At 37.4% G+C, this 14846-nt stretch overlaps 1 protein-coding gene across 4 annotated transcripts in view; it reads right to left on the bottom strand.

The window, feature by feature from the left end:
- The window catches only part of PARG (poly(ADP-ribose) glycohydrolase), a 111596-nt gene that overhangs the window by 94052 nt on the left and 2698 nt on the right, over window positions 1-14846 (bottom strand). For all 4 annotated transcript variants that reach the window (XM_081223863.1, XM_081223864.1, XM_081223861.1 and 1 more), the window contains exons 2-6: window positions 11029-11095; window positions 9442-10422; window positions 8361-8544; window positions 3085-3207; window positions 2868-2951 (exon numbers count right to left, since the gene is read on the bottom strand). In XM_081223863.1, coding sequence (XP_081079989.1) covers window positions 2868-2951; window positions 3085-3207; window positions 8361-8544; window positions 9442-10422; window positions 11029-11066 — 1410 coding nt within the window. In that variant the 5' untranslated portion in view covers window positions 11067-11095. The remainder of the gene's footprint in view (window positions 1-2867; window positions 2952-3084; window positions 3208-8360; window positions 8545-9441; window positions 10423-11028; window positions 11096-14846) is intronic.

Raw genomic sequence — 14846 nt, 5'->3', positions numbered from 1 at the left:
CAAATGGCATAAACACAGCAAAAATATTATTATATTCAATAAGAAGGATTTAATGTTTCCCCCTCCCTCTCGTAGTGTTCTTTCAGCAAAGGAAACAATTACCATAAACAGAAGAAAACCTCAGTGGATTACTGTTCTGTTGAATCTACCATAAAATAAACAAGAAAGGGAAATTCAGATTAAAGCAATTACCCCTTCCTAAGGTAATCATGGCACACTAAGGAATTGCTAACAGAGGCAAGCAGCAATGTAATTTAGAACACTATGATTATTCTGCATTTGTGTTTAAAGAAAAAATATGTAAATTCTTAAAGAATCCTGTTTGTAAGGCCATAAAGGCCCTAAGTCAGTGTTTTTCAAATGGAGTCTGGATAGTATTCTTGATTGGCCTGCTTGTGTTTGTGAGTATATAATTGTGGTTTTGGAATGAATACAAAGGCCAAAAAACAACACACTGTAGAAATGAAAGCTGGTACTTCAAATACATAAAAATGGTGGAGAGAGAGAGCGATCCTAAGATGCACTGCAGTATAGGAATGCCAAAGTCATAAAAACCTGGACCAAAGTGGTCACCATCATACTTATTCGTAAGCTGATGTTCTGCATACGGATCCCATCTTTGCCTCTACCAACATCCACCAACTGTTTGTGATTGGTTAAAAAAAAAAAAAGTAGTAAATACAAAACAAAGAATGTTTTCTTTATACAGTATTTTTTTTAAGTTGCTCAGCATACTATTTTAAGGCTCAGATCAGTGTTTAAAAATCTGTGCAAAAAGGAAATGCTGATTACAAATTGTTTTGACTGTGATGATGAACACAACTCAAACCATGGGTCATAATGCTTAAAATGGAAAAACATTAAATTGATGTAGCTGGATACTATAAAGAGTTTATATTTAGCTTTACGTTTGTACATACGTAATTAAAATATTAACAATAAGTAAAGTCTGGCAGACCCTGAGAATTTCTCCCATTTAAAAGAAGTAATTACAAGACTGAGAAACACTGTCCCTAAGAAATAAAATTTTCAAAATATATTATGGTACAACTTATCACTGTTTTTCATGTTAAGGAAAAAAAAGAGCTAAGGGAAAAAAAAGGAGCTACAGGAAAGGTATAGAAAGTTTAAGAATAACTTGTAAGTATGTAACAGGGAAGAGCCAAATCTGACTACCTGTTGGATCCGTTTCTTTTATTTTAACCTTTGCTTTCCAGCTGCTTTTGTTCACTAAAAGGATACTGTCTATACATAATGGCTGGCTCAGGGAACCGTGCCCCTCTGCCTGAATGTTAAACCAAAGTGCCTTTGTTCAGGAAAGCATCCTGACCCTGTCCACCTGTGAATGTCTGCAAGAAAGAAGAAATTAACACATCTCCTCCCCGAGGCTGGCCATTCCAGGGGATATCTGCAAAACTTATGGCCTTTTTACTTTACTTCCTCATCTCCTCCCCATCTCTGTTCTATAAAAGAAATTGACATCCAAACCCCGATAAGATGGTTTTTTTGGAGACATTAGTCTGCCATCTTCTTGGTCTGCCGGCTTTCCGAATAATTCCGAATAAAGTCATATTCCTTGCCTCATCACCTGTCTTCTGATTTATTTGCCTGTCATAAGGCGAGCAGAGTGAGCCTGGACTCGTTAACAATAAATAAATGAAAAAAACAGTATTAAACCTGAGAAACTGTACACAACAAATTAAGTCTCTCAAAGAAAATGAAACCCATTTTCACAGAAGTATAAAAAAATCTGTTTATGGTTATAAAAACTTTAAAAGCTTATATAAGGCTATAGTGCCAAAAATAAACATATACTCTCACTCATATTTTAAATATTAGAAAAAACAATCTAATGGTTGCCCTTACAGTCTTTTTTTTTTTTTTTTTTTGTGGTACGCGGGCCTCTCACTGTTGTGGCCTCTCCCGTTGCAGAGCACAGGCTCCGGACGCGCAGGCTCAGCGGTCATAGCTCACTGGCCCAGCCGCTCCGCGGCATGTGGGATCTTCCTGGACCAGGGCACGAACCCGTGTCCCTTGCATCGGCAGGTGGACTCTCAACCACTGCGCCACCAGGGAAGCCCCGCCCTTACAGTCTTGAATGAAATATTTTTTAAATCAAAAATTGAATTATTGCCAAAATATAAGATTAATAAATTATGAAACTGCTAGAAGCTATATTAAGAGCAATAAAAAGTAGAATGCTTAATGTATACTTTAATCATTAGGAAACCCAGCTTCCCTTCGGGCAAACAATGCTGAAGTCATAATTCTTCCCTGATTTACTTTTTTTTTTTTTTTTTTTTTTTTTGCGGTACGCGGGCCTCTCACTGCCGTGGCCTCTCCCGCTGCGGAGCACAGGCTCCGGACACACAGGCCCAGCGGCCATGGCTCACCGGCCCAGCCGCTCCGCAGCACGTGGGATCCTCCCGGACCGGGGCACGAACCTGCGTCCCCTGCATCGGCAGGCGGACTCCCAACCACTGCGCCACCAGGGAAGCCCTCCCTGATTTACTTTCAAAGACATTTCAGAAGTATGATAATTCCGAAACAAAAAACAAAAGAGAAGCCAGGACCAAAGGAAACTGGATGGGGAATCAAGAAACAGAAGTCTTATTCCTGGTTCTCCAAATTATTTTTTGTGGCTCCAGGCAAGTCATTTACAGCTCTCAATTCTTCTACTCATTTCCTAGTGATGGAGTGTAAACCAAGAATGTCTCTAAAGAGAGTTCCTCAGGAAGCAAGCACTTACCATATAAATAATGCTGTTACCTGAGTCTACTAAAGATCAAAAAATTTCTCTGAGGGAGGACACCAGGGCCCACCTCTAAGAACTACATGTAAGAGACAAGAATAGCAAAAGAACACACCTTCAGGTTTTGGGGTCGACTGAATTTGTTGAGAAGTGCAGTCTGAATGAGCTCCCACCGGCTCCCAGCTGTTCGCTCACCATTCTTTAAGGAAAAGAAAAACATGAGGAAACTATTCCAAGTTCTTTTACATGGTAGAATCAGAAGTCAAAGAGCAAGTATTAAAATACCTTTCAGAGACTAAAAGAACATCAGTTCTGTTCAGTTTTGTTCTTACCTCGTCTTCCACCGGGTACAAGTTTTGTTCTGAACAAGGCATCTTAACATGCTTGTTGTCCCACAAATCTTTAAAATGTGTTGGGAAAGGTTTAGGAACTTCTCCTGCTCGCAGAAGATCTACCTGAAATACAAGAAAACTGTAAGTGCATAAAAACTAGGCATATCTCTTGTACAAAATAATCCAAAGAAAGCAGCGAAAGCAAATGTTATAAAATACAGACCAGCTCCTAGGCAAGAAATCTCATGTCTTTTTCAGTTGTTCCCACTCCTTACCTCCAGTTAATCAGTTTCCAAGTCACCATGTCCTGGGCATTCTATCTTCATCCCATCCAGCCCCCACCGCCACCCCCATCCTCAATATTCATTGCCTGAATTTCTGGTAACAGCTTTCTATCCCTCTCCCTAACTCCAACTACTCCCAGACACACTGATCCCCCATAAAACCCTTATCCCCACTTGGGAATAACAGTATGTTTCTAAAGTATCCCCAAGCTTCTAATCCTATAATGGCTCCCCTCTGCCTATACTTTGATTCTAAATGATTCCAGTTTTTAACATCCTCTCTTACTGCAAACACTATCTGGGTAAACATCTATTCTGACCTTCAAGACTCAGCTCAATCTTCATTTCCTCGAAGAAGTCTTTAAAAACTTTCTAATAGGCAGTAAGTGTATTCTCTCTTGTTTTATTAGATCATTATCATACTAGAGCACACTTTTCCCCTTCCCCCACTAGACTCTAAACTTCTTGAGAATAGTAATTATATTAACTTTGTATTTTGAATATTTACAACAGAGCCTGACATGTGTGTTTCTAATACGTATAAGTGTTTACATACATACAGTTGACCCTTGAACAACACGGGTTTGAACTGCATGGGTCCACTTATACAACGATCTTTTTCAATGAATACGTACTACAGTACCACACAATCAGCAGTTGATTGAATCTGTGGTTGTGGAACCTCAGTAGAGGGCCAACTGTAAAGTTATACTTGGATTTTGGACTGCCCAGAGGGTCGGCACCCCTAACCCTCGAGTTGTTCAAGGGTCAACTGTATATGTAAATATACACACATATGTATATGTATGTATGTGTGTATATGTATGCATATATATATACACACATGCTACTTATAATAAGCATTAAGTAAATGTTTGAGGAAAAAGATACAACAAAATAGCTTTACATTTTGCCTAATCTGGACATTTCATATAAATGGAATCATACAAAATGTGACCTTTTGTGCCGGGCCTCCCACTTAGCATAATGTTTTCAAGGTTCATCCATGCTATAGCATAAATCAGAATTTCACTGTAGATCATCAAATAATCACATAAATAAATATAAAATTTCAACTGTAAGATGGTATAAATGAGAGGTTCATAGTGTCATAAGAACCTTTCTAGATAATTTTAACTTATCTGGTAAGCTTAGGGACGGCTTCGAGGAAGTAGCAATTGAGCTCAACTCCAAAGGATAAAAAGAAGTAGGAAAAGGCAGAAGAAACAAGAAAAGGGAACAGACTTGAAAAGGGAAAGCTGCTGTCAAATAGGCAGCTTCATTAAAAGTCTGAAACCCAAGATAAATAAATTTATAGGCCATTTATATAGATAACCATTAAAACCATGAGTGTGTATAAGACTACCCCAAGAGAGAAGGAGAAGACGACCTATGAAAAAGCTTTGGGGAACTCCAACGACGTTTAAGGGCCACATATAGAAAAATAGCTAAAAGGAACATAAGAAGTGGCTTAAGGAGGTAGGAAGAAAATCACGATTATATGGTGTCAAGGAATCCAAAGGATGAGAATATTCCAAGGAGGAAAGAATAAAGAATGGTCAAAAGTGGCTGAGTCATCAATCATGCCAAAAGTATTTTCACCTCCATATGAGGATCCCAAAAGTGATTCTGTAAAGATGTTCCATGTAATCTGAGGTGACAAAAACAGGTACCAGTAGAGGTTCACACATAGGGGAACATATATATAAGGATATGCTTTGGATGTCTGTCTGTCTAAATGTGTGTGTGCGTGTGTGTAGTGCATGCACCTACATGTGTTTGCCTTATGTGTGTACATGTTGGTGTGTGAATGTGTGTGTGCATGCGTGCGTTTACAGATAATCAAGCACTGACTATTATGTCCATGCAATTTCAGACTGCCTTACATTTCTAACGCTAAATATCAGCTTTACTTTATTACTTCAAATTCTGTAACTATTAATATCTGGCATCTTAGAAATGTAACTAAGGATTGTCTATTTAATAACTAACTATTAATTATACATATATCACATTACCATATTCAGAAAAAAGAATCTAGAAGAAAATACACCAAATTGTTAAACTCTGGGAATAGGACTGAGAGACACTTGGGTTTTCTGAGGTATACACTTTCACACAACAGTTGCTTTTTTTTTTTCCCATTGAGCCTGTATTACTTTTGTAATAAAATAAAACTTTTATAAATTCATTGGATATCTAACAATAAATAAACAGTAGTTACAGAGATTAGGTAATGATGGTATAAGATGCTTCAGGTTTCCTTTGTGGGTAGTGGGAGAGAGGAAGCAGGAAAAGTCAAAATATGACTTACTTCCCCCGATCAACCTTTTCTCCAAATCTTCACCATTAACATCTTGTCAGTCATCCAAGTCTTTTCTTAATTTTACACACATTATCAATGGCTCCTTTTCCCTTATCACCCATACTTAAGAATTCACCATGTCCTATCAATATTACCTCAAAACAATGCAACCGTTTATTCTTTTTTATTCCCACGGTTATTACCCCATCTCAGTTATTTCCAAACTTTTAAAAATAGCAAAACTCTTATTTTCCCTAAGAAATCTGATACAAAATCATTATATTTAAACATAAGCTATTTAAATAAATATAAATTTTACAGTAACTTTACATATTCTAACATCAATAGCAATGAGGTTACTTTAAGGAAATCTGAAATCAGGAGTTAGGAGATGACAGCTAAAGCTTACATCAACCTACTATTTATATCTCTTATCCAGTATTAAGCAAATCCTATTCACACACCAAAATAGTTGCAAATGGTAACCTTTTTTAACTGATATTTTGATGCTTAAGGAAATTCTTCAAACAGCAGTGGCAAGAGAACCTTGATTCTATGATCTGCATAAAAATGAGTTCTCTTGGTAAAATCTGCTGGTTAAAATATGGTATTAAGCATTTTAAAATTTGAGTGCAGTTGTTAGTTCTTTTACTACAGGTTTTTCATAGCTAAAAATATAATTTAGAAAAGAAATGAGAGTCAATTTCAAAAGAACCCCTGAACCACTTCCATGCAGCACAATTTGATTAATTATTGTTTCTTTACTTTTCATCTCTTATCTGAGCTCTTATATTACCTTCCCCTGTTTCCAATGTATCTTCACTTCAGTTTTCCTTACCTATACCTGTCTGATCAATCTTGCTATACATACAGTACAACTATTGTCTACACAGGCATTTTAATGAGTTCCAATTCCTATAGACTCAAGTCCAGTTCCTGGCACCTGAAGCCCTCTACAATATGGACCCAATCCACTCTTCAAGTCTTCTCTTCCACCAGTTCCCATCCAAATTCTCAGTTCTAGCAAATCAATTGTTTTTCATTTCTAAAACAAATAGTTTTTAACTACACAGCCTTTGCCTATACAGATTATGTATCTGTCTGGAATTCCCTTGCCTTACTAAATGAACTCCACCTCAGAAATTTCTGCTCATCTTTAGGAGCTCAGTCAAGCCCCACCACCCTGCTCAATGTTGCTGCTACCTATGTTAATAAATTCTATACTTCAAAATATTTAATCACATGTAGACTAAGTTGTACAAGAAAAGGGATTTTTTTTAAGTAGCCCCTGTGAAATCTAATACAGCATCTGACTAATAAATGGGATGAATATTTAATCCTCTATGGGGTACTTTTGTTTTTTGTTTTGGCCACGCCACACACCTTGTAGGATCTTAGTTCCCTGACCAGGGATCAAACCCAGGCCCACAGCGGTGAAAGCGCTGAGTCCTAACCATCCTAACCACTGGACCACCAGAGAATTCCCAAGAGATGAATATTTAAAACTATTCTATGAGTGGTAGAAATCTTCTAAAATTGGATTATGGTGATGGTTGCCTAAGTCAGTAAATTAACTAAATATGGGCTTCCCTGGTGGCACAGTGGTTAAGAATCCGCCTGCCAATGCAGAAGGGACAGGGGTTCGAGCCCTGGTCTGGGAAGATCCCACATGCCACGGAGCAACTAAACCCATGCACCAAAACTACTGAGCCTGAGCTCTAGAGCCCACGAGCCACAACTACTGAGCTCCTGTGCCACAATTACTAGAGCCTGCGCACCTAGAGCCCGTGCTCCGCAAGAAGAGAAGCCACCGCAATGAGAAGCCTGAGCACCACAACAAAGAGTAGTTCCCGCTCACTGCAACTAGAGAAAGCCCATGCGAAGCAACAAAGACCCAACGCAGCCAAAAATAAATAAATAAATAAAATTTTAAATTAACTAAATATCACTGAATTGAGTACTTAAAATGGGTTAATTTTATATACCTCAATAAAGTTGTTGTTGTTGTTGTTTTTAAAAAAAAAGAACCCATGGACAGTGTGAAAGAGGTTACCAGGGGTTAGTTAGGTATGGGAAGTTATTGTTTAGTAGGCAGAGTTTCTGTGTGGGAAGATGAAAAATTTCTGGAAATGAATAGCGGTAATGGTTGCACAACATTGTGAATGGACTGAATGCCAATGAAATGTACACTTAAAAATGGTTAAGATGGTATATGTATAACCACAATTTTTTAAAATAAGGTTTGTTTTAAAAATGTTGAGTTTGAGACACCTGTGGGACAGTGATGGAGATGTCTAGAAGAATCTAAAGCTCAGAAAAGAGGGTAAAACTGAAGGATGATTTGAGGATATTGAACCACATACAACTTTGAATTTTAGTACCTAACATGTAGCGGGTACTCAATAAATATTGTCAACTGAATTTTTTTTTTAATCTAATAAATTTTCTTAAAAATACAGAAAAATTCAATTTTCGCACCAGCTAACAATGATTCATCTTATGGATTTGTTAAGTACCATGTTAAGTAAGCTATCGTTATATTTCTCCATCCTGTAGATTTCTCAGTACTTTATATATGCAGAAAAGAGAAGCACTTTCTATGCTTTCGTCTGTTTTTCACATGTATAAGTATCAGAATAAATTAAGACTTAGCATCTTCTCTCTTTTAGGTAAGAGGTAACACCTACCCGAATAGTCACTGTGTGATTGGCAGATGGTCTCAACGGAGGCAGCCGAATCCCACACCTTGGCATTCTTCTCATCTCCTCAATAGGAGTTCCAAGCCATTTCTTATCTGGAGAAAGGTGAGGTGGAATGTATTTAGGGATCTTCCTTTCTGTTCTTTGATGTTTGATTTCACATTGTTCTTTTCTAAGATCAAAACAAATGTATTCAGTCACAAACTACTTACTGTTTAAATTTACTTAGATACACAAGTGAAAAAACTTACCCAGAATGTTATTGTTTAAAATGTGCCAAACTTGCTCTTTCTCCTTGGTATTTAGAAAAAAACCAAAACAAAACAACAAAAAAACCTTATCAGGTTTACAGTAAAACCCAAGAGCTTATTTTTAATAGTCTGTGGAAGGAATTTCCAAACACAGGTAAACCACCTTCTGAAAAAAGGGACCATGTAAAACTATGTACACTGCCAAATGAGTCATGATTCACAGTATCAGCTACTTCTCAGGACTCTAGACAGTAATTTTCAATGAAGTGAACTTACTATGGCACGCTTGCCATAAAGATTGCAAAAATTACGGAGTAGGCTTTAAGATATCATATGAGATGATTGCATAAATAAAATTTTTACATTTACATTTTTTTTGTAATCAGACCGGGATTTAAATCCCAGCTTTACTACCCACAAGTTACATAATTTCAGTGAATTCTCTAACCCAAATCTCAAGTTTCTCATTTGTGAAGTGAGTACAATAACACCTGCCTGCCTGTTACAGCATTAGAGAAGGTGCATGTACAATGGCCTAAGAAAACAGCAGTCACTATCATATTTATGTTCTAGTAATTCCCATAAATCTCAGAAGGAAGTTCATGAAACTAAAGTCTGATTATTTACTTCTTGTTTTCTGTTTCTGGGATTTTTAGAATTTAACATTTTGAACCTAGGTTTAAATTTAGCATAAACAGTTAACAAGAAAGACAACTATTTCTTTGCTTCAGTGTAAACCATAACTTTGTTAAACCCCCCCCTTACAAAATTATAAAACATGTTACACTATTGAAGATACTCTTGATGGCAAAAATTACCTTTTGTCCTCTGCTTTCGGCATTCTCATGAAATGATCTGTGATTTTAGAATCCTTTTTCCCATGTTGCTTAGAATTTCTGCACTCTACATTCAGGCTAGAAGTACTTCCAGGTAGTTTGACATTTAAATCATTCATTCCAGCGCGACTCTCTCCTTCAAATTGGAAATGTAATCGAATCTCACCTCCCTTAGCAGAGGACCGTTTCCTCAATTCAGTGTCAGCTTCTCTTACTTGGAACCTTGAAGGTTTATTTGCTGTTTGGGCAGAACTATCTTCCTGTTCATCAAAACTTGGACTTGTCTCTTCATCTGCTTCTGAGTCCTGACAACTATTTTTGGAATTATCTACATCCATTGGTGACTCGGGTTCACTTTCTTTCTCAAATGCAGGAGAATTTCCTAGGCTACTTTCTTGTCTACTCAATTTGTTGGCATTTTTCAGTCCAGTACCAACATCCTCAGAGCCGATATCTGACAAGGGGCTCTCTGGCACCACATCTGTCTCTTCCTGCTGACACCCTGCACAGTCTTCGGTGGGATGGCAAGCCTTGCTGCACTTCTGGTGGCTTCTGGCTTCTACACCCTGTTCATCTTCTGTTGTCTGTTTTGCATTCGCAAGCTTTATAGTTGTCAAAAATTGTTGATTATCTCTACTGTCCTCACTATTTGTGTTGCTGTGATCATCATTTTGGGGTGACTGATCAATGTTAGCATTACTGAACTGCTCTGGTACCAGAGTTACTATTGCAGGTTCACTTTCCAAAAGCCGCTCTGAATGTTTCCCTTCCTTTTGCCACTTACAGATAGCTGCAGTCTGATGCTGGTTCAAATATTGTGTACTTTTTTCAACTGGTGATTTATCAAAACCTAGCTGAGAAACATTTTCTAATTTTTCCATGTTATGTTGATAAAAGTTATCTTTCTGTACAGAACTCATCATGGATTCTTCTCTTGTATTGTTGTTTTCTTTACTATGCAAACTACAAAAGAAGAGAAAGAATGATACAACAGAACTTATGATACAACAGAAAGAATTTATGATGCAAAAAAATCACTTACCTGAACACATTCCTACAATGTCACAGCATTAATTAAACTACTTGTGATTACCTGAGCATACAGCATGCTCTTTCATGGGTCCATGTCTTTGCACATATGCTTATAATGCCCTTTCCCCAGTTGTGTGCCTGGCAAACACCTGCCACAGTGCAGTGTTAAACTCCACTCACCTCCTGTGCAGTCTTTTCTGTAAAGGTAAAGCTGACTGTTTTATATGCTAACCACCACTGTACCTTGTTTAAACCTTTACTGTTGCATTGATCACACCATATAATCATCATGTGTTTTGGTGTCTGTCAGCATCACTACACTATACGTATCTCAAAGACAGAGACTATTCCTCTTTCATCTCTGTATCTCAAGTATATTGGACCAGCCCTGGCACATAAGAAACTCTAAAAAATTATTATTTATTAAATGAAATGTAGATAAAGAAAAATGGGAAAGCAAAAAGAAAACAGCATGAAGCACAATAAAACATCCATATATCATGTTATTCATTTCTCTATATAGGCATGGTTCTTTACCTTTCGGATTCAGCTGTCTTGAGTCCTTTCGTGTCCATCCAACTGGTAATAGTCTTCTGTTTGAAAACTGTAAAAAAAAAAAAATTAATGTATGTGCATGCATACCTTCAAAGAGAAAATACCTATAGGAGCATATATGCATGTAAGGCATTATGACAGGTTCTGTGGTTTAAACGATTAATCACTCCTTCCCCACTCAGGCAATGGGAGATAATACATTTGGCATAGAAGAGAAAGTGACCAGACCCTAAAAGAATTGGTATGGCCTAATGGATGAGAGTATATGCTCTGAAATCAGATTACCTAGATCCAAATCCTGGCTCTCCTACTGGATTCCTGTATGATTTTGTGAAGAGCCATTTCTCTGTGTCTCTGATTCCTTATTAGTAAACATGCAAATTAATAGTATCTCTCCTGGGGTTATTGTGAGGTTTAAATTAAATAATAACCATTGCAAAGTGTTTAGGGCACTATCTGATACATATTCAGTAAATATTAGTTCTTAATTATCATTAGTATCCAAAAAGATGCTGAGGGAGTTCCCTGGTGGTCTAGTGATTAGGATTTGGTATTTTCACTGCCATGGCCCAGGTTTAATCCCTGGTCGGGGAACTGAGACCCTGCAATCTGTGCGGCACGGCCAAAATAATAATGATAATAAATTTAAAAAATAAAATAAATTAAAAAGATCCTGATAAGAAATTAAGATATTTCTGAGGAAAAGACTACTTTAGGGAACTGAAGTAAATGGGATCATCTGATAAGTAGTGCTTGAATTGTGTCTTGAAGAATAAACATGTCATCACATAAAGGGAGAATCAGAAGCAACGGAACCAATGGCAGAAAAATATAAAGAAAGCAACAGAAAATATGGCTGAAAAGTCAGCTAGGACCATATCATAGAGATCCCTGAATAACCCACAAAGAGAGGTACAAAAAAGTGTCAAAAGTCACACTCAGAGTTATAATGCCAGAGTTCAAATCTAGGAGGCTCCAAGTCAGGCAGGATACATAGCCTGGAGGGCAGATGTGAAGGGGCAAGAAAGGAACAGCCTGTCAGTAGAAGCCAGTGAGGAAGGTATTGGTCTAGGTCAGTGGTTCCCAAACCATCTGAATCATCAGGAGGCTGACAACAAATGGATCCAAGGGCCACACCTAGACTTTCTGAATCAAAATCTATATGTGATGATGGAGGTATGAGGGAAGCTGGAATCTGTATTTTTTTTTCAAAAAATGATTTTGATGATCAGCAAGGTTGAAGAACTATTGGTCAAGATCTAAAAATAGCCCTTGTAAGGACAGAGAATAAAAAGTTGAGAAGTGAGAGTCATTACAGACTTCACAATGATAGGAGAAGTTAAAGGTGACACTAAGCTTTAATGCTTGAGACTTGAAAGATGATGACAACATTAAATAGAAATGTAGAATATAAAAGAACTGGATTTAGGGGAAAAATATGATTGGGTCAATACTGAACACACTAAATCTGAAATGCCAAAAAGATAACTAGACAGAAATGAACAGCAGACAGTAGCAAAAGTAGAATTGATGGTTCAGTAACGGACATGTAACATAAATAAATTCAAGCCACAATTTATATAAACATTAGAAATTTAAGCATGCTTTCAAAATTTAATGTACTGCATATGGATTACATGTATATAACATTTTAGTATAAGAAAATCTTGAACATTCTCAACTACTGTCTAAACTGCAATGTAAGAATCTAGGTACCTTAGGTCATAAACTCCTCTTATTTACCTATGTCCCCTCAAACACCATAACATGAGATGCCATCCCAAATATAAGAAAATCAACAATTTATTTACCACTGCATTTGAGTGCCATATAATTTATACTTTCCACAATATCTTTTATTAGCATTTTTAAAATCATTTCTTTCACAAAAAATTATATATACATTTGATATTTCTTGTTAAACACCACTACTTTCATGACTTTATTAAGTTACTACTTCTAGAGCAAATCAGGCTTCAGAGAAAAAATTAGATTCAGTCACAAGGGAGTAAGAGGATGATCCACTTGGTTCTGAGACTTTTTCTACAGTTCCATCATCTCTATTTCATTTCCTTATATCAAACACAGCAAGTATAGAAAATCCTCAAAGTACAAATCAGCAATGAGCCAAAAAATTCATTTTGGGGGTCAGTGTAGAATTTAAAATACCTTTTTCCATAAATGTAAAGATTCAGTGGTATGCAATGGCTAGGTTCCTATAACACACATGAAGCATGACACTATGATGACAAGTCTACAGAACCTAAAGAGTGCATGCATCATTTCCTAAAAAACTAGGAAGAGTTGTTCCAGTGCAGTTGAAGGAGAGGTCTCCCTCCTGCAGCTCTGACGTGAGAATGTGTTCTCTCTCTAGCTTCAGGCTTCCTATCATAATTCCTGAAGCCTGAGAACAGGGTGAAGGAGGAGAAGCAAGAGGTGAGGAACTGACATTTCCTGCTAATAAAATGGTCTTCAGTCCTTCTGATGGCCCCAGAGAAAGGACAGCCTACTTCTCTTTCCAATACCACTACTTCTGTCTTCAAAAGGTTTCTTTCACAACACATCACAGGACCGTATCAGTTGTACCCCTCTTCGTCCTGAAGTAAGCATAAAATGATGTGTCCTGGGTTCTGGGGAATTTCTTTTAACTGGAAGTAATCACAGCAAACAAAAAGGGAGGCAATAGAAGGTGATGAAATATCAATAGATACGAGATCTGGAGTCAAACAAAATCCTGGGCTGAGCTCTTTGCTCAGTCACTTACTAGCATGTATTTCCATTTCTTTAAGCCTTTATTTCTTCACCTGCAAAATGGGGTTAACAATACCTATTTCCAAGGCTTATGTGGATCAATGAGAGAAAATATTGTGCCAGTCTCACAAAGCAGAAACTCAACAAAGGTATTCTCTACCAACACTTCTACCCAATCTCATTTTTCACTGAGATAAGTAGTTCTCCAACTTTACTGTAACTGCACACCATTTACATAATCTCATAAGTAACCTCACTCAGTAACCAGCAAATTTCAATGAGCAAATCATTCAATTAGGTGCTAGAGATACCGGCAAAAGGCACAAAATGCAGTAAAATTCACCTGCATTTAAAGGAACACCCAGACCTTCACAAAAAGCCTCTTTCCACCAGCAGCAGCAAGATAAGGTATGGGAAGGAAGGGTGTGGTGAGACCTAAGAGCAATGGACAGTGGGAGAGTTTTGAGGTGAGGAAAGAGGTTCGAAGGTGCTTTTGACAGCACTGAGGCTGAAAGAATGATAAGGGGGATGGGGGACAAGGCAGCTCCAGTCTCCCACCCACCCACCACTGACCTACACTCGGATCATCTCTGGAGCGAGGAGAGAAACTCTAGGTAGTTATAACAGGCAGAAAAGGGGAGCTCCTACAGCAACACAAGTGGATAAACCATTCACCATCAGAGTGTGAATAGCATGCTGAGTTCTACCTATATGCAGATTTGCACATTTCAATCAGTATAAGAAATGTGCCCAGGAAGATAAATAACACAAAATTTAAAGATACTGAATATCCATTTCCCTATCTCACTTCTCCTACGATAACTATATATATACATTTTAAATACCAAGTTCCTAAAAGAATTCCAAAATCTCAAACAATAGATTTTGACACAAGTTTAGATTTTGAACATTTTGTTAATTGGTGTCCTGTGCCAGGTATACAGAAAACATTTACACACATGCACAAGTACAGCCCAAGTATTAATTCACTCCCTCTTCTGCAGAAAATTAGGAGATCCAATTAGTGAAGACTGACAGCACCCCCAACT

The sequence above is a fragment of the Mesoplodon bidens genome (genome assembly GCF_964165515.1).
Source record: "Mesoplodon bidens genome assembly, chromosome: 1".
Lineage (NCBI taxonomy): Eukaryota > Metazoa > Chordata > Mammalia > Artiodactyla > Ziphiidae > Mesoplodon > Mesoplodon bidens.
The sequence above is the reverse complement of the archived record's forward strand: the minus strand, read 5'-3'. Positions and strand labels throughout refer to the sequence as shown.